The 19,065-nt window shown below is 39.0% G+C and overlaps 1 protein-coding gene across 1 annotated transcript in view; it reads left to right on the forward strand.

The window, feature by feature from the left end:
• Positions 1-9,557: 9,557 nt before the first annotated feature.
• oca2 (oculocutaneous albinism II) overlaps positions 9,558-19,065 on the forward strand; it is a 53,781-nt gene continuing 44,273 nt past the window's right edge. Inside the window, exons 1-8 of the mRNA XM_078258222.1 lie at positions 9,558-9,802; positions 13,402-13,497; positions 14,873-15,070; positions 15,497-15,554; positions 15,949-16,021; positions 16,637-16,794; positions 16,882-16,964; positions 17,466-17,619. Coding sequence (XP_078114348.1) covers positions 9,564-9,802; positions 13,402-13,497; positions 14,873-15,070; positions 15,497-15,554; positions 15,949-16,021; positions 16,637-16,794; positions 16,882-16,964; positions 17,466-17,619 — 1,059 coding nt within the window. The 5' untranslated portion in view covers positions 9,558-9,563. The remainder of the gene's footprint in view (positions 9,803-13,401; positions 13,498-14,872; positions 15,071-15,496; positions 15,555-15,948; positions 16,022-16,636; positions 16,795-16,881; positions 16,965-17,465; positions 17,620-19,065) is intronic.

Genomic DNA, 19,065 nt, shown 5'->3' on the forward strand with positions numbered 1-19,065 from the left:
TTCTTAAATGGAGTAATACTCAACAATCACACGCTTTTTCACTCATTCACTACTCCCATCATAATAGACACTTAAAAGTTTACTCAATAGTGAGCAGGGAACTGATATTTTGGACACTTAATCATCATCATTGCGCTATCTATAATAATAATAATAATAATAAACTTTATTTATAAAGCACCTTTCAAAACTTTTGGATATCCAATTGGTGTACAGTGTAGAGGAACCAGGCAGCTCCATGCACCCCTACAGGATCAGAGGATCATGGCTGCAAGACCTCAGCCCAAATTCTTGCCAGCATCACCACAGATACTGGAAAGCTTCAACTATTGACCCAAGGCCTGTGCATTTTATTTTTTTAAGGGGCTGTCGCAGGCCAGGAGCCAAGATGAAGTGACTTAGTGGGCTGTTAGAAATTGTGAGAGGACAATTTTTTTCATAAAGTAAAACTGAAAGTATTCACCCCCCTTTCCAACAAGCTAGCCTGCCATGGTTGGTACCAATGGATTTCTTACATTGTCTAGTTTCAAATATACCAATATATGTAGCCTATATATAAGCCGGCGTCAGCCTCTGAAAGACAGCATGCTATGTCTGCGGACCATCGGATCATTCTTAGGTAAACAGAGGAGGCTAAGACCCCTTGTGGTGCTGGGACTGAGTCATGACCAAATTAGGGGTTAACAACTTCTTAAATCAGGTTTCTTAAGAAAGATCAGAAGCAGCATAACCCCATAACAGCTCTGCAAGTTCCTTAATTAGACGTGATCTTTTTCATCAGCTTTTGAGCTTACAATCTCATGCTATGTGTGTTGAGACAGTGGTACCCCATTGTCATTCAGGTAGAGTAGTACTTCAACTCTGTCTCCATAGATGACGGGAGACATAACAGCTGTATGATAAGACTGTGCTGCCTGAAGCGCTCTCATGGAGGAAGTAAACCCATAACACATTGTCTATGCTGAGGTATTTTGGTTAAGCATGTGTTTACGGCGCCCGCGTCATCTTTGTTAACATTGAAGGTAAAGATAAACTTAACGCCTCCAGCATGAGTTTAAATAGCCTAAAACTCAGGAAGAAATGAACTTCAGAGAATTGCGGCGGCACGACATGATAACACATCGTGGTTAAACTATACTACCTGTCTAAATGTTCTCCTCAATTGAGATTCCATTAAATGCTTCTGTGTAAGTCATCAAAGTCTCACGAACCTTCTTCACATATGTGAAATGAGTTGTGCTGGTCCTGAGTTTTTCCTTAACACGTGCCTTCACGTCTGCCATTCATGCCAGAGCCCTGATGAACTGGCAGTGGTGGCTTAGGCCTTGCCCATTGTTTCTCTCATATCAGTTGGTTAGCTTTCTGCTGAACCAGAGACGTCACTGAATTGGCAACACATTGGTTGACCTTTTTAGTTTTGAGGGAAATGGAAACAGGAATGGATTGCTATGAAGTTTTGTACCGCTCCCGTCAGGAAGAATTGTAAAAGCGTAAGTGATTCCTCTGACTTTTCTTCTAGCGACACCATCATACTTTGATGATGAACAAATACCTGCAGTTCGTTGCAGACTGTTTCTTCACTAGGAATATTCCCATGAAAATTGTAGACAGTTAATTATGTGGATTGTCCATTCACCTCCATTCGTATTGGGTACTGATTCTGAAAAGAAATGTGAATTTTTAGTGATTTTTTAAAATGCTCTAAGCATCACAAATGAAATTCCATTCATCCACAAACCTACAAAACCGGCACAAACTCATACTATCTGGATGGATAGATAGATATAGTTATTGAGAAACTTGTCATTTTAGTAGTAATTTAGGTGAACTTACACTTTAAATGAGGAGCGAGGCTGCAGCGTATTTGAGGGAGAAAAATATTTCATCTCTGTGAGACATGAAGTCCAACAACACAATTAAAACAGATGAGAGAGGATTTGCTCAGAGTTTGCAACATGTTAACAACAGTAACCAAGTAGATGTCCATCAGCGTTCACACAGATTGACTCCGTTTCCCCTAAGATTATAAACACACCTCCGGACAATGATGGTTTCTGTCCTATGTCATGTTGTGCGTGTATGAGATTAAAAACATTCAGCAGAGAGTAACTCATTGATCCAGGAGTCCGTAGTAACATTAATTATCGTCATCCAAAGCCCCCCTGGCTCACTCTCCTTTCTCCTTGCTGTACATGTGATTGCTCTGTTCTCTCTACTATATCTCACATCAGCGCACAAGACCAGTGTGCAGCCTCCCCTCAGGACATCTTCTCTACGTAGCGTTCATCTATCTGTTGTCCCAGGCAACTGTGCCTTCAGACCAGGTGACCCCATCCGTTCAATAGGAAACATTGTCTTCCAAGATTTCTGAGAATGGAGAGGACAGATGCTGAAATTCCACAGACTATAATCACTTGGCCACAGAGATCGTTTTGTAACGGAGCGTTAATGGGAATATATTATTGTCACTGATTTTGTTCAGCTCACTGGATAGATACTTTTCATAGAGGAGAGGTTTTAATGGTGGGAGTTTCTAATTACTTAGGTCCTGTTAGTCTGGTTCACTGGCTTTTTACTCATGGATGGCAGGAAATCCTAATCTGCTCAGTTTCTCTGGGTCAAAGGCACATGTATTAAAAGATTAAATTACAGATGAGTTTGTTATAGCCCCCCCCCTCCTAAATTTCCCCAATTTTGTCCTGCATGACCTCTGTTTTTGAAATATAACAGTTCCCAGTTTGAATTTGATTTGTCTATGTTTTCAAAAGAGAACAATTGTACTCAATTGTGATTCAGTAGACTCAATCTAGGGCTGCAACTAACAATGATTTTCATTATTAATTATGTAAGATAGGAAATGCAAAAAAACACATTTTTAAATAAATCAGCACACTTGTGGCCTTAGCTAAGTTGTTTTCTCATTATTTCATCAAATTAAAACATTGTTGGTGCTGATGCATCAACATAAACATGGCTAGATTTGGAAAGTATCAGGTTTACTACCATGCTCCATGGCCCTTTAGGGATATAAAACCACCAAAATCGTGCCGGTGCCAAAACACTCCACTGCAACAAGCCTTAATGACTTCCGTCCAGTTGCATTCACTCCTGTCATTATGAAGTGCTTCAAGAGGCTGGTCCTGGCACATCTCAAGACCTGCTTACCACCTTCACTGGACCCTTTTCAATTCGCCAGGAGCACAGAGGATGCCATCTCTACAGCACTTCACTCTGCCCTGTCCCACCTTGACAATAGCAACACATATGTGAGAATGCTGTTCATTGACTTTAGCTCAGCATTCAACCATCATCCCCTCCAAACTGGTCACCAAACTCAGTGAACTGGGCATCAATACCTCCCTCTGTAACTGGATTCTGGACTTCCTCACCAACAGACCTCAGTCTGTTAGGTTAGATAATCACACTTCCTCAACAATCACCCTGAATACCGGCGTACCACAGGGGTGTGTGCTGAGCCCTCTCCTTTACTCCCTCTTCACCTACGACTGCACACCTGTACATGGCTCTAACACCATTGTGAAGTTTGCAGACGACACTACGGTGATTGGTCTCATCAGCAACGATGAGACGGCCTACAGGGACGAGGTCCAGCACCTATCCTCGTGGTACACTGACAACAACCTGGCTCTCAACACCAAGAAGACCAAAGAGCTCATTGTGGACTTCAGGAAGTCTAAAGCTGGCACACAGACCCCCATCCTCATCAACAGGACTGAGGTGGAGCGTGTCACCAGCTTCAAGTTTCTGGGTGTTCACACCTCGGAGGACCTCTCTTAGACCCTCAACACCTCTACCCTGATCAAGAAGGCTCACCAGCGTCTCTTCTTTCTGAGGAGACTCAAGGAGGTCCACCTGTCTCCTCAGATCCTGGTGAACTTCTACCGCTGCACCATCGAGAGCATCCTCACCAACTGTGTCACAGTCTGTTATGGCAACTGCTCTGCCCATGACCGGAAAGCACTGCAGAGGGTGGGGAAAACTGCCCAACGCATCACCGGTTCCTCACTCCCCTCCATCGAGGCCATCCAGGGCAAGCGATGCTTGCGTAAGGCGCGCAGCATCATCAAAGACTGTTCTCACCCCAACCACAGACTGTTCTCACCCCACTCCCCTCCGGGAGGCGTCTGTGTATATATACATATATTTATACTTATATTGTTTGTTCTGTTTAACCTGCTTGTTTAACTTATTTTAGAGAATGTGTGACGTGCACCTACAACACCAAAACAAATTCCTTGTATGTGTAAAAAACGTACTTGGCAATAAAGCTTTTCTGATTCTGAGTCTGATTCTGATTCTCAAGTCAGCACCACTCTCCCTCCCCCCAACCAACCAACCTTTTTTTCACTTCTGGTCGGACGCAAACTGCATTTGGTTGTCTTTGTACTTTGTACTCTGCACAATGACAATAAAGTTGAATCTAATGTAATCTAATACAATCTAATTGCATTTAACCTAGGACGCAAGTGACTGACCGGGGAGACATTTTTTTGGGCATTACCTTTAATCTGGCAGTTTTCACACGTTTTTTTTTTCTCCCTCTGACCTTTTATCTGGCTTATCTGGCTCTCCTGCTGCCCCACAAACACACTCACACACACACACACACACACACACACACACACACACACACACACACACACACACACACACACACAAACCCCCACTCCACTTTGAACTTACATTTGCACAAAGACTGATACTAATTTCATCATAATTTAGATACATATTCAAAGCTATTTAGTTACAAGAAGATTGAGATTTGCATGACTTATGGATTTCATGAAAACAAAAATAACATTGTGGAGAAGCATGATGTGCATATGCGCATTATTTTATACAAGTTAATAGTGATAATTAACCTTTTAGAGAAGTAATACTAAAAAAAGCAATGAACAATAGAGCATTCTTTTCTGAACATATAGACTGGGTGGGGGGGGGGGGGGGTTAAGTTTTCCTTGCAGCCCCTCTGTCTCTGACCTGTCTGACCTTTCTACATCTTAAATCTGTGGAATTGACTCACTCTGTTATAGCAAGTTAGGCTCAGTGGTTTATATTTGACAGCTTTCTCTTCCAGAAAAATCTAAATAAATGATGGTAATTCATTATGAAGTTCCAAAATAACATCAGCTCAGAACGCTGCTGCTCGAGTCCTCACTAAGACCAAGAAAGTGGATCACATCACTTCAGTTCTGAAGTCTTTACACCGTCTCTCAAAGAATTGATTTCAAAATAAAGCACTGAATGGTTTAGGGCCAAAATACATTTCTGATCTACTGCTAGATTATGAACCACCCAGACCTCTCAGGTGGTCTGGGACAGGTCTGCTTTCAGTCCCCAGAGTCAGAACTAAACAGCAGCGTTCAGTTGCAACTCTCAGTTCTTTTAAATCAAGGCTGAATGCTCTTTTAAAGTCACGGTTCATTTCTTACACTGCAGTGTAACTTTATATTTATGTATTTCATAGGCCCACCTGTTATATTCTATTTTAGCTGTTTTTATATTCTTCTTAATTGCTTTTAAATGTTTGTTTTTTTACGTTTTATGCAAAGCACATTGAATTGCCTTGTTGCCGAAATGTGCTAGCCTATATAAATGAAGCTATCTTGCTTTGCCTTTGAGTCATCTTTATGAGGTCAGAATGCTTTGATGACCCTAAAGGCCTAGATACCCTATATGACATTTCAGTTATTTTAATGTGAAGTTCACTTAAATTTAGGTCTTAAATTGTATTGATTTAGCCTAGTTCAAAGAAAGAGTCATGAAACGCTCTTTTCACTGGTGAATTCGCTGTGCAGAGGCTGGTGGGTGGGGTGGGGGAGGCGACTGAACAGCATGGGGAGTTTGGTTGTAAAAAGGGGAGAGCTGCCTGTGGGTCGACTCGTGCATCCCTACTGTATGTAAGTATGTACTCCCGCCATGACGTCAGTTTGGCTCTGTTAGGCTCTGTGTGACTACCTCTGCTGCTGTCTTAAAGGCGAAATATCTGCCCCCCACCCCTTACGTCTTACACACAGACGGTGAGGCGGCGCACGTTTTTTTGGTCCCTTTTTGTTATTGTGAATGCCCCGTAATAAACAGGCTAGTGATTGAATGGGAAAGATTTCTGCTATTGGCTGCTATTATTCCATGATGCTTTGGTCAAACTTGGAAGAATGTGTAGGCTACTATGCAAAACAAAGATGTTACTTACTTCTATTTGAAACAAAGTTCGAATAGTAAGAGGTAGAAAAAACAGTGTCATCACTGGTTTTGACTACAAAGACGTAGGCCTACTACTGAAGAAATGTATTAACCTCATGTTATTATTAGGTAGGCTAAATATATTCAAAATCCAAACTATGCTTTAAGACAGGGGTCTTCAACGTTTTCTTTAGGCCAAAGACCCCTTAGCTGAAAGAGAACCGAAGTAGGGACCCCCTACTGCATATATTGTATACAATTGAGTTGCATATTAAACTGGGTTGGATGGATATAAATGAATGGATAATAATATATTATTTATACATCATGTTTGAATGTTAAACATACATTTGGAACAGTTACACCATGAGCTTAAATGTATGGCTACCATAATGGCTACCTTACCTATAGTACACTTATCTTCAATGTGTGTTAAATGTTTTATTTTCTCACAAATAGGCCAATATATCTTTGCTATTAATATGTCGGATTCGTATTATTGTATATTTTCACGGACCCCTTGTTGAAGATCTCTGCTTTAAGGTGCTATTATTTGACTATAACTCATTTGAGTTCATTTATTTTATCGTTATTAATACATACTGTGTGTATATGTTTATACTTATATTGTTTATATTCTTTTAATCCTTCTTATATTTGAATGTGTGACGTGCACCAACAACACCAAAACTAATTCCTTGTATGTGCAAAAACGTACTTGGCAATAAAGCTTTTCTGATTCTGATTCTGAATTACTGTAAAGTGCTTAATGTATGTCAGCAGTTGAATTAGGCTACATGGAGATTTAAAGCTGTGAATGTTGAATTCTTAATGCTTGTAGAAATGCAATGAGATGAGAAGTTGCCTTGTCAATTAATAATGTCTGTATTGGTTTGTTATATATTGTTGTTTAATAAAGTTTGTTAAAGAAATAAAAGTGGTCTGCTATTAGTGGACAGCAGATTGTGCCACTCCCCCCTTCCCATCAGCTCCTGCAGACCCACAGTGCTGAGCTCTCTGCTTAGGGAGGAGAAGAAACACCTCAGCCTCTGTGCTCAACTAACAGCAGCAGCAGCAGCAGCCGGAGAAACAGTCCCAGCAACAGAAGCACATATATCAGCATTTCTACAGGATTCAATTAGCGTGAATTACTTTTATTCATTTTGCTGTTGGATAGTTTAACATCACAAACTTTATCATTACTACTGCTATCATCATCATCATCATCATCATCAATGTCCTTGTTTTTATCATCCTTCATCATCATCATCATCTAAAACAACTTCATCTTTAAAGGTAAGTCTGATAACTTTCATTTGTCTCTGTCTTCCAGTCGCCAAAATAGAAGTTTCAATTTTTTTAATTAGTAGCTGACATTTGCTTCAGTTCAGTTCCTTTGCATTCTGTATATGTTGGATTTACTTCAGAGTATTGCACCAATGGGCTTTGTTTTAGGGGGTTTAAGCATTATATCCTAATACTGCTGTACAGCACAGTACCACAAAAGCTTTGTAAAAAAAAATCCCTTTCATTCCACTAATATGTAAATGGTTGTGTGGTGGATGGATGGCACACTATATTTTATACATTTTGAGACATTTCTGTGATACTGAAAACGTAAAGAAAAATCTGCCTTTAGTATAATCACATATAATCCTGTTACAGTCTTGTGCATTGTGGTTGCAGTCATCCCCTCATCTGAATGTGCTTTTGTCTTATTCTTAACACTCTTGTTGAAAGATATCCATCTTGAATCATTAATTGCTGTGAACAAAGGTGGAAAAATGAAGTAAGCAGTTTGTCTTTCTCAGCACACACAGCCCACAGGCAGGATATCATATAAAAAGGATCATGCTTCTCTCACAAGCATTGGATGAGGATATTATGTGAGGTGTGACTAAACACCAGCCAGCACTCTGGCCTTGTTTTGAATGCCAAAAATGATACAATTTGAGGATTTGAGAATGAATTGTGCATCATTAAATAACTTGAAGTGTTGTTTTTTTTTTGTGTCCGTAAATTAGAAATAAGTGTAAATGGATTAACATGTATAATCGATGGTGCGACTTTAAACTTTAAAGCTGCTAAAATGAATAGTTTTATATTAAAATCATTGTGTCATGATAAAGGGGTGGTTTGAGGTGGTTTTTTGTTCTTTTTCCCTGGAAATATTCCTATTTCTCAGGTCAGCCCTCGGCCCTGTGCCGCCTCCTTACAGGGCTGTAGTCTTACCCCTCAAAGAGGTATAATCGCTGAAGGCTCAAATGACACACACGAGTTCCTGTTGCTGGTCCTGTTCATGTGAGCAATAATCCTCAAATTCATGCAGTCTTTGTGTTAGGGAGGACCACACGTCTACTGTAGCTGACCTTATCCACTGACTTCATGCTGTGCATGGGCGTTGTGAATCACTCAGCTGTTATAATGCAGACTTTTTATTGTCTTCTATTGAGGACGTGTGTTGGCTTCACTCTGTGATGTACTACTGAATTGCATAACTGAAATCAGTTGATAAGGAAAGTTTGAAAAGTCAACAAATGAAACACATTTGGTAAAATAGCAATGAAGAAGAGAAAGTTTGCTATAATATATTTTCACATCAACGGATCACATGACTCCTTGCATGTGAAAGGGGTATTGAAGTGAAGCACCCACACAGATGTATCACCTGACTCTGTGATTGAGCTCTATGGAGGGTTTTTAGCGTCTTTTGTCGTTTTCCAGCCTGCAACTTTACTGTTTTGGTTCACTCTCACCACTCTCATATCATTAATGGCAGTATACTGTAGGTGGCAGCAGGGAGCTGTTTAGTATGAGAAGCCGCCTAGGCCATAATTAAATACTTCACTTGCACATACAGTTATTCTGGTACTAAACACTTGCACATACATATATACTTCACTTCGCAAGTTAAGTATGTATGTGCAAGTGAAGCATATATTTATAAAGTATATATGTATGCACAACTGAGGTATGCATGTATGTGCAAGTGGTTAGTAAAAATAATAATAATTAAAAACATTGTATGCTACATGCCCAGCACCAAATGACAGAAAGACAAAGTTAGCAACTAGCTAGTGAACATAGTAGCCTTAAGGAGCTAAAGAGACAAAGATATTTCCCTCAGGAGTTGGTGGGGACCAAAAACTGAGCTAGAAATATTGTTAATATTAGACGTGTAACTGTTTGTTAGCTATATGAACTTAAAAGGTGATAATATGACAGTGTTTTTTCGTTTCCGCTGCCCCCAAGTAGCCAAAGAAATCTGTTATTGCAGGTTTAAATGTTGAATTTGACCTATTTTGAGTTATCTACTTAATCAAAAATCTGCTTTCTTTCTAGCCTCCAGCAGTCTCATCATGTATTTGGAGAACAAAAACATGGAGATGGAGATGTCTCAGACGTCAGCCCAATGCCATCGCAGGAACAGCCTGAGGTCACCAGAGGCCGTCGCAGGGAACTTTGGGGAGCTGCGTCTGCTGCAGGGCATTTCAGACAGGAGAGACACCCAGAAGCTGCTGCAGCAATCTGCGGTTCTGCCCTCAGGACAGTGCGTCATCCATACTGAGGGCTTTGTCCCTGTTCGACAAGAGGATGGGTATGACTACTGAAAGTGTTTCTGCTCTCTTATTGCATTCTATTGACAAGACATTTATCAATTGAAATTTGATTAATTATTCACTATTGGAGGGAAAGCTGCTCTGGAGCTTATTGGTTGAGCTCAATGTCAGCCTGTCCCTAAATACTTTTCAAATTACCCAGCCTGTCAACCATTTGCCATTTATTTCTACTAAAAACTTGGGTCACAAATGTATTTATTTTTATTTTTATTAAAAGGCCAAATAATTTCCTAAATAGTTCGTAGCAAACGTTACTCAAACAGAAGTAAAAGTTGTTTTTGTTGACTATTTTCAGCTGGGGATTGTTGTCAATCTTTGTGGAATTGAGTTAAAATAAACTACATTGTCTGTATTCATAATAATAAAAGAAAATGTTAGAAGCACTCTACACGTGCCCTGTTGGTTACATTTCCAGGGAATGTATGAAAACACGTAGAGATTTAGAATTTACACACAGAGAGAGACTTAAGTGTGTGTGGCTGTGGGTGTGTATCTCAGTCACTCAGGGGGGTGCTAATCTCAAACCCGAGGCTGTGACGTTATTGGGATTAGGGAATTTTTTGCTTCATGAACTAAGTCAAAGTTGCATGTGATGAATAGTGCACTACAACTGATACATGTGTCTGATACATGTGTGCCTCGTGCATAGCCATGTTTTGGGTTGGATTAGCTGTTTTATATTTTTTGCAGTGATGGTTATAAATACTCTTTTATGCCGGGTCGGGCCATCCCTAGTCTTTTGGAGGCCCTAAGCAGGATTTGATTTGGGGCCACCCTCACATTGTAACATTACATCACATAATGTACAAACAAGCATGTAAAGACTAAAGTGTGACCAGTAAATACATACTATATTTGTCTAGTTCTTCTCAAGGTCTTTAGCTCAACCAAAAATATATTGTGAAGAACATTTATTACAAATAACTGATAATATTTTGCAAAAGCTCTGCTTGTACTGGCTGATGATCTGCCATCTCCTGACAAACTAAAGCATAGCACCTGTAAATTATAGATAACATTACTATTATTAATTTTGGTAGCCACACTCCTTCAAACTGGCTCACCCATATTTCCTTTTATACATTTTCACAAACAAACACGCTTATGAACCGATTTAAACATATGTTCACGCCCAGCGTCTTTTCGGAGCTGCAGTTTATAAACACTGATGCTGATGGGGTTTATTAAACGTAATAAGTAGTTGTTCACTCTCACTTTTTACCTGTGTAGGAAAGCAAGACACTTCTGCACATAGTTTCCCGTTTACAGTAATAAAAGCTGTGAGGAAGCACTGCCATTTCAAGTTTGAACAAGATAGCATCTGACATGTTGGCAATACTCTTCTGGCCAATTAGCTCATACCTCAATAGAAGGAATGCTGCTGTGGTGGTAGCTGTCAGAAGGTCTGTCTGGCACTTGTTTAAACACAGGCATAATGGTTTGCAGTCTGATAGAGGGGCTTGGACCAAAATTATTAGACTTAAAGGTGACTTAAAAAGTTGCTTGATGTGTAATTTTGCCTCTTCGTTTGAAAATCCTTTTGACACTCCTTTTTTAACATTAGGCATTTTATATATTAATGTCAAGCATTACAAACACAAAATCTCTCTCAAGATACATCAGAATATTTTGATATTAACAATGGATCACATGACTATGTAATAACATAAGGGGTTGCTCATAGTGACAAACACACAGAAAATGATCACCCAACTTTTTGGTTCCTCTCTTTGGTTCATCTTTTAACGCATTGTTTTGGTTTTACAGCCCCCATCTTGCTGTTGTAATTCAATCTCACCTTCATCTGCAGTACATTGGGCAGCTGATTTTGGGGTCAAAGCTCTGCTAACTGTATGTACCTGCCCAGCACCAAATGGCAAACAGACAAAGTTAGCAACTTGCTGGTGAACATGGTGAATTATTTAGCAGCCATATATTTGTCTTGGGAATTGGTGGAGAGCAAAACAGAGCTAAAAAAATAGTTAATATTGAACTTAAATGCATCAAGTGGCCAGAAACCAAACCAAATCAAAAGAATGCTAATGTTTAGGTATATATCTGCTGGGTTTGTAAATGAACAACTGTTTGCCAACAAGTTCACCATACAGTATCTACTTGAAAGGTGATAAAATGTCAATGCTTTGTTCACAGTGTGTTTCTGCTGCCCTCAAGAGGCTAAAACATCCATTAATGCAGGTTTAGTCTAATTGATGCATTGTATATAAAGAAATAACCTCACATAGCATTTTAATCAAGGCATGATAACCAAAAATAGAAATTGATATCATAACTGGACGCTATTTTTTCAGGACATAAAGAAGTAAATTGTTATATATATTGAAAAACAAATCAGTAAAACCAAAAATAACTCCTACAAAATTACATATTTTCTATTTGTTGATATTAATCACATTGGCTGGCTCTTGCAGGTGTCCTAAAATGACCGCTGTGTAACTCCTTCTAATTACAGCACCAAGTTGTGTTCTGTCCAGGGTCAATATAATAATGTGCAATCTTTGTGCCAAGTCACATCTAGGGGACAGGATCAGAGTAGTGTCAGAGAAGGAAGAGGGGCGAAAACATTTGTAGACGTGCAGTAAATCTCTTTATAGCTGTATAAGAGTATCGAAGAGGATTACGTAATGCAACAGACTTCCCTAACCCTTCTTTATCCAACACCCTTGCCACATTCATTGATTCAAAGCATCCAACTGTCTGCTGTCTGGAGCGTGTTTGGTACCGCCTGCCAGACTTGTAAGATGATAACAACAAACATTCACAAAGCTACCCGCCCAACACCATTTCCTCATAATAATACACAAATTAACCCACAATACTTTTGAAAGAATTACTAATACAAAACGGAAATGCTTGCTGCTGTGTGAAAGAAGTGCACAGACTGTGTTTAAGCGCCCAACCCCTTTGACAGGCAGAGGGTAAAAACTCTTCAAGATTATAAGATTAGCCGAGGGGGGTCCTTTAAATTTCAGAAAGATTTGAATCTAATAGTTTTGGCCCAGTGGGTTGGTATTCCATTACATAATGATTCCCATGATGTCTCTACTGTTGCCAAAGTAATTGCTGAGATGACAGTGGGCTAGATGAAATAGGATAAATAAGCATTTATATGGCATTAGTACAGCTGTAAATGTATGTGTGTGTGTTTAGCCTTGAAAGACAACTGTGTGTGTGTGTGTGTGTGTGTGTGCGTGTGTGCGTGTGTGTGTGTGCGTGTGTGCGTGTGTGTGTGTGTGTGTGTGTGTGTGTGTGTGTGTGGATGTTTGTGGATGTGATTGTTGTTTGAGACCCAGCTGCGATGCTCCTGAGCAGGAGCCTTGGGGATACAGTGCAGAAGCAGGGTGACAAAAGACACAGTAATGATCTCCTCAGGTGTTGAGTCACCAGATGCTCACCCAACTTGTTGCCACCCGTGGGTTACAAAGGTATAAGGGTCTGGCAAACTGCTTTAACATGTGACCGACAGCTGAGTATATATATATATATATATATATATATATATATATATATATATATATATATTTAAACTAATTGTATTGATTGCATTTGTTTTTTTCAGGCACAGTTTCAGCCTGGTCAATGTTCTCAGAGGAAAAAGTAATTCAGCCAACATGACAGAGAGGTCGCCTCTGCTGAGATTCTCTCAAGATGACAGGTGAGTATAGATCTAGTATGGAGCCCCAAAGCATCCAATATTAAATAACTAACTGAGACACTAAAATAATAATATGAAAATAATGTGTCAAATATATAAATTCTGAATTTGTGTAATAATTAAATAAATTATCAAAACCCAACTCATTATGATGAAATGTGACTTCAAAACATTAAAAACTAATTTTAAGGAGTTCATTTTTAGAATTGTTTGTTTTAAAATAGCCTTTTTGATAGTCTGTTTATATTTAGTAATGTCTTTATTTTTTCCCACCAGGACATTTTTATTTCATTTTTCATCACAGTAGTGTTGTCACCTGTCACTGCATCCTCAGCTTTTAGCAAATAGGCTAACATGTCCCCCCCAGCCTCTCTTAAACTAGCAAGCTAAAAAATGCTACCAAATTTAGCCTCTGTTAGCTAACTTTTTTTTAGTAATGTACACCCTTTTGAAATCTATTTTTCAGCCAAGTACCCCCCTGAACACTGCAAAAATGTTTTTGGCAGAATAAAAAAAATTTATGTAAAAAGGTACAATACAGCTGTTAACAGCTGTTAAGGCTAAACAACAACCTTGTAACTGAAAAACACTTAAATATAACATAGCCTACATTTCAAATGTTTAGAAGCCATCACTAAATTCATTCATTCATTGTTAAAGTATAATTATTTTAGGAATTATGCATTAAAATATCTGACATACCCCCTGCAGTACTCCAAAGTACCCCGAGGGGCACTAGTACCACCATTTGAGAGACACTGAGCTAACAGTGTTAAAGTAATCCTGAATCAACCAACTACAGTCTGAGAACAGTACACAGACACTGTGGATGGATGTGATTTCATTGAGGAAAATAAGAAAAACATTTCATAATAATAAATTCAGTTATAGTCATTTCCTAAATTCCTAATTTACTGGCCACTTTTTTCACACTTGGGGCTCCATTGTCTGGACATGTGTATATCATTTTTACTGAAGCTGTTTTACAGGTTATCTTGTTCTCTGACTGGAATATCATTATTTTTTTTATTAGAAAACACGAGATTACGTATTTTTGCTTTTAATATTCCATGTTAGGTAGAATGACATGCTGCCAATGTTATTTAATGAAATGGCTCAACTTATACCATCATTGTACAAGAACTCTTACATTGATTCGAGTGACAGTGGTGTACAACACTTGTAATGAAATTGTGATTATAGGATGCTCGTCTTTTTTGTTGTCATTTTTGCTGGTCAGTATTAGAATTTTTTTTTCGATTTAAGAGCTTACATCCGCAGTTCCATCAATTTAATAACAATGTAGGGTTTATTTCTCTCACTGAAGCTATAGTGGTCGATGTCCAGAGGCCTGACAGTGATTATTCTTTTCCAGTATGACCTACATGACCCTACATGACCCCAGCTTTGTTGGAGGGGAAGAGCCCTGGGACAACGGCTCCCTGGACCTGGAGAGGAGGTATCGGCTGGGCAGTGAGGTCACCACCCTGTCCCTGTCCCGCTCCAGCTCCACGGAGAAGAGTGACCCTCTGGAAAACCTCAGCCTCAGCTTCAGATTCACCAGTAATATGAAGTGAGACCCCTCTTGTTGCCAGTAGGAAACTATGACTGACTGGAATATTTTATATGCTCTTGGTTCCTGACTTTTTTTCCTTTTAACCCCTCGTCAATGAGTTGTGTAGTTTAAAGAGTGTTTTTTCCTTCTGAATGTTTAATTTTAATATATTTTAGAGCCCTGAAGAGGTAAGACTATAGCCTACAATATTAAACAAGAAACAAACACAATTTCTTTTAGAAAAGTGCAAAAATTCTGTGCAGAAGAATTTATATTTTCATTATTTCCTACACTGGTAATAACTTCGGGACACCATAGATCTATCTTGTACCCTTGTAGGGGTCCTGATATACAGTATAGTGTATAGGTATACAGTAAGCTATTATACTGTTCTAAAAGTGTTCTATTACATTCTATTTACTTTCTACCTTTTTGTCTTTTCAGATGCTGCCTCAAAGTCTCCAAAGTTGCCATAATGTTTACTATCGTGGTTCTCTGCAGCGTAAGTGAAAGTGTCCCTGTAGAATAACTGACACTTTTGGTATAATAAAACAAAAGCATCATATTGTAAAACAAACAACCTAATACTTAACTTTAGTTTGTGTGTATTTTAATTACTTCTTTAGTCTTATTAAAGGAAAAGTTCATTTTTGGAAATAAGTTTATTTGCCTTCTTTCAGATAGTAAGATGAGAACAGAACACGTAAATGTTCACACAGAACATTTACTACCTGTGGTTAAGCAAGCTAAATTTGCTACATAATGTGTTCACTGAATCTGTTCAGTAGCGTACAGCATATTTCCCATATTTCCTTATTTCTCAGCATATCGATGTCTCTGAGAGAAACTGTGTGGACTGAGTTAATCATTTGTTGATGAATGTATTCTGGTTTCAGCTGTTCTTCAGCATGTATCCAGACCGAGACAACCCCCAGAGGATGTTGGCAGTCTCTTCAACGGACAGTTTCTGTATCCTTTCCTATTGCATCATTGTCAATGCACATCGTTATTTGATGTAATGTTTTGAAATTAGACAGAAAAAAAGTGGGCTGCAAAAGTCCCAGCAGGCCTTTAAAGAACAAGGAGAGGGGTGGGACATAATGCAGGTGTGTTCTACTTTGAGTTTAATGGCATGTGGAGACATGGGAGACAGTTAAAAACTATTTTGACAGATTTAAAAAAAAAAAAATCCACAAGGGTCTTTATTTGGCTTTAATCAGTGTGAAGCTGTAGGAGAAGATACGTAAGAAGGAGTGATAGCTATCCTCACAGGTAATACTGTAAATGCTCTCCACTGCTGTATATCAGTGTGTACTTCAAGCACCCTATTGTCTTCATCATATTCTGAAAAGGACTGAGGAGGAACACTGCACAGTTTACGAGATGACTAATTAATTATTCTTATGGAGTGTTTAATCAGCTCCAAAATGTCATCTATACAAAGTGGGAAAAAACCTTTCCTGTCTCATGTGCTGGTCTTCATTTTACAATTTCAATATATATATATATATATATATATATATATATATATATATATATATTCAGCACCTACACATTTTTCTCTTGACAGTCCGCACCCCACAGCAATGAACCTGACGGATTTTCGCGACAACGCTTTGCTTAAGCTCCAGGTGGGAGGGCCTTTCACAGGAGGGATGATTGACCTCACCAACCAGGAGTATATCCTGATCCAGGTGGAGCAGACGGAGCAGGAGGGACAACGGAGAAGGAGGACTCAGCAGGTCTATGTGATACATTCTGCTTCTTTGCTGTATCATTTATGAAGTGTTGATCAGTGAACTCATTTATCTTCTGCTGTTTGTGAACAGGTGATTCATAATTGGACCATCCCTCTGCACAGTGAACGAAGTGACCAGATACTGTTAACAAAAACATTTGAGATGGTCAGCAGGTACTGACTTACTTGCTGTATGACGCTGTGTTAATTTGAACAGGTTGATTTGAACATGCATATTGGCTTCTTTGAATGGCCCTCTTAGGGACTGTATGAATATTATTAGGGGCCAAGGTTATGTCATTCTTATTTTTGCTGGAGGGAGGGTAGTCTGAATTTTCTTGGGACATCAGGGGAAAGCCTTTTTACACCCCAGATTTATATTTTATTTCAGGATTTCCTTTAAAGATTCACTTAAAATGAAAAAAAAGAAATGACTGGCATTAGGTGAATTAACGCCATACAAAGTCATATAATGCTCCATTATAACTGAGTATGTGGTATTGTTTTCTTGGACAGCATTATATAACATTGTGAGTTGTTCATGCTATTTTGTCTCTACTACCAGACTTCAACATAATGAACATTACGATTTCTGATAACATTTTCTTGTTTCATATTCAATGAAAGAAAAACAAGCACGTCGTTCTCACTGCTGTGCTTTCCTTAACCGCGCAGTGAGCCCATCTTCATCACGGTTCAAGCCTTCCTGCAGGATGATGAGGTGGTGCCATTATCCATGACCTACCAGTCGCTCTACGTCAATGTGGAGACACAGGTGGCCATTGCTGGAATCATCCTGACTGGGGTCTACGTTCTCATCATCTTTGAGGTAATTGGTCTGTGATGCTCACGCTCTCTTATGGATGATGAATGACTTTGTTTTCAATACAGTATCTGCTGCCTTGTTGGAAGTGTGTAACACATACAACAGGTATTACAGCAGAGCAAGCTCTAATTTTACCCATGCTACAGTAATATATTGTACTTAAAGGTGCTACACAGCCATGGTACATTTGCATTTTTCTAGATTAGACCTCTCTTCCGGACTGTGAGTGGGCGCGCACAGACTTTGCTTTTTGTTTGACAGCTCCCTCACTCTTCTGTTATCTTGACTTATTAAGCTTCAAAACCACTGGATCCTACATTTCCCATAATGCAACTTAAGATAGCATCTTGCACTGATTTCTTAACCCTAACATGAACAAATCGGCGGTCATAAGACAATGAATGATGCTGTAAATGCTTGCACATTTAAAACAGGATTTTTTTTCATCTCCATTTTACCACCCATCCATACCATAACTAGGAATAACAAGTTATTATTGTAATGTATTAAATCTATGAAACAAGTCAGATTATCATTACGTTGATGCTTAATGTTTCAGTTGTACATAATGACACATTAGATATGATTTAATTATCAATTCCACACACATTAGTTATCACTATTTTGATGTGATACTCACTAGCTTCTCATTTGACACATATACTTGTTTTAGATTTGAACTCCCAGGATGTCCATCTGTAATTCAGATGGACATGATAATTCAGTGTGTGGTTTTAATTAGACGGGCTAATCTCTCTGAGTGCGACAAGGTGTGAACTAAGCGGTGCCGGCATGGGCAATGCTGTGATGTGAAAGTCAACAGCAGGCTGTGTGAGATGTCAGCACAGTTAAACTGCACACCCTCGCATATGTCATCTGTGTTACTGACAGGTCGGCTTTGCATAGGCCATCATTGAAGTGTAAGGGATTGTCTCTAAAGTAGAAGAGCAGACAGTGCATGGCTATTCAGACATCAGCAAGATGTCATCTGACTTCAGGTCTGTCATGTCTCCATTTGTGAGTTTCTAATCTATCTGCAGAGGAGATTTGTTTTTCTCCATTAAACTTGAATTAAATGAGTGATCACATATTGTGATTTTCTGAATGATAAGGAAACTCTCAATGTATTGGTAATTGGACAGCAATCTTCTTATTTTTAATGGGCACTTCAGTGAAATGTTCTTACAGATGTCCAAAGTGAAGAATCACAGCATGGTTTTTCTTTTTCGTCATTCCTGACAAAGGCTGAGGCAAAATGAAGAGGATGCTTTTATTCTCTTTTATCCATTATCTGAACAGATTTACTCAGACAAAGAGAAGTTTCTGAGAATCTGTAGACTGAGTTCTTATCTATCGTGAGTGGCGAGACCCAGTTTAGAGTTCAGTAGTTCAGCAAGGCCAACACATTAAAGATGATGACTGTTACAACACACACAACAGAGTTAACGT

This window comes from Sander vitreus, chromosome 9, assembly GCF_031162955.1.
Source record: "Sander vitreus isolate 19-12246 chromosome 9, sanVit1, whole genome shotgun sequence".
Taxonomy (NCBI): domain Eukaryota; kingdom Metazoa; phylum Chordata; class Actinopteri; order Perciformes; family Percidae; genus Sander; species Sander vitreus.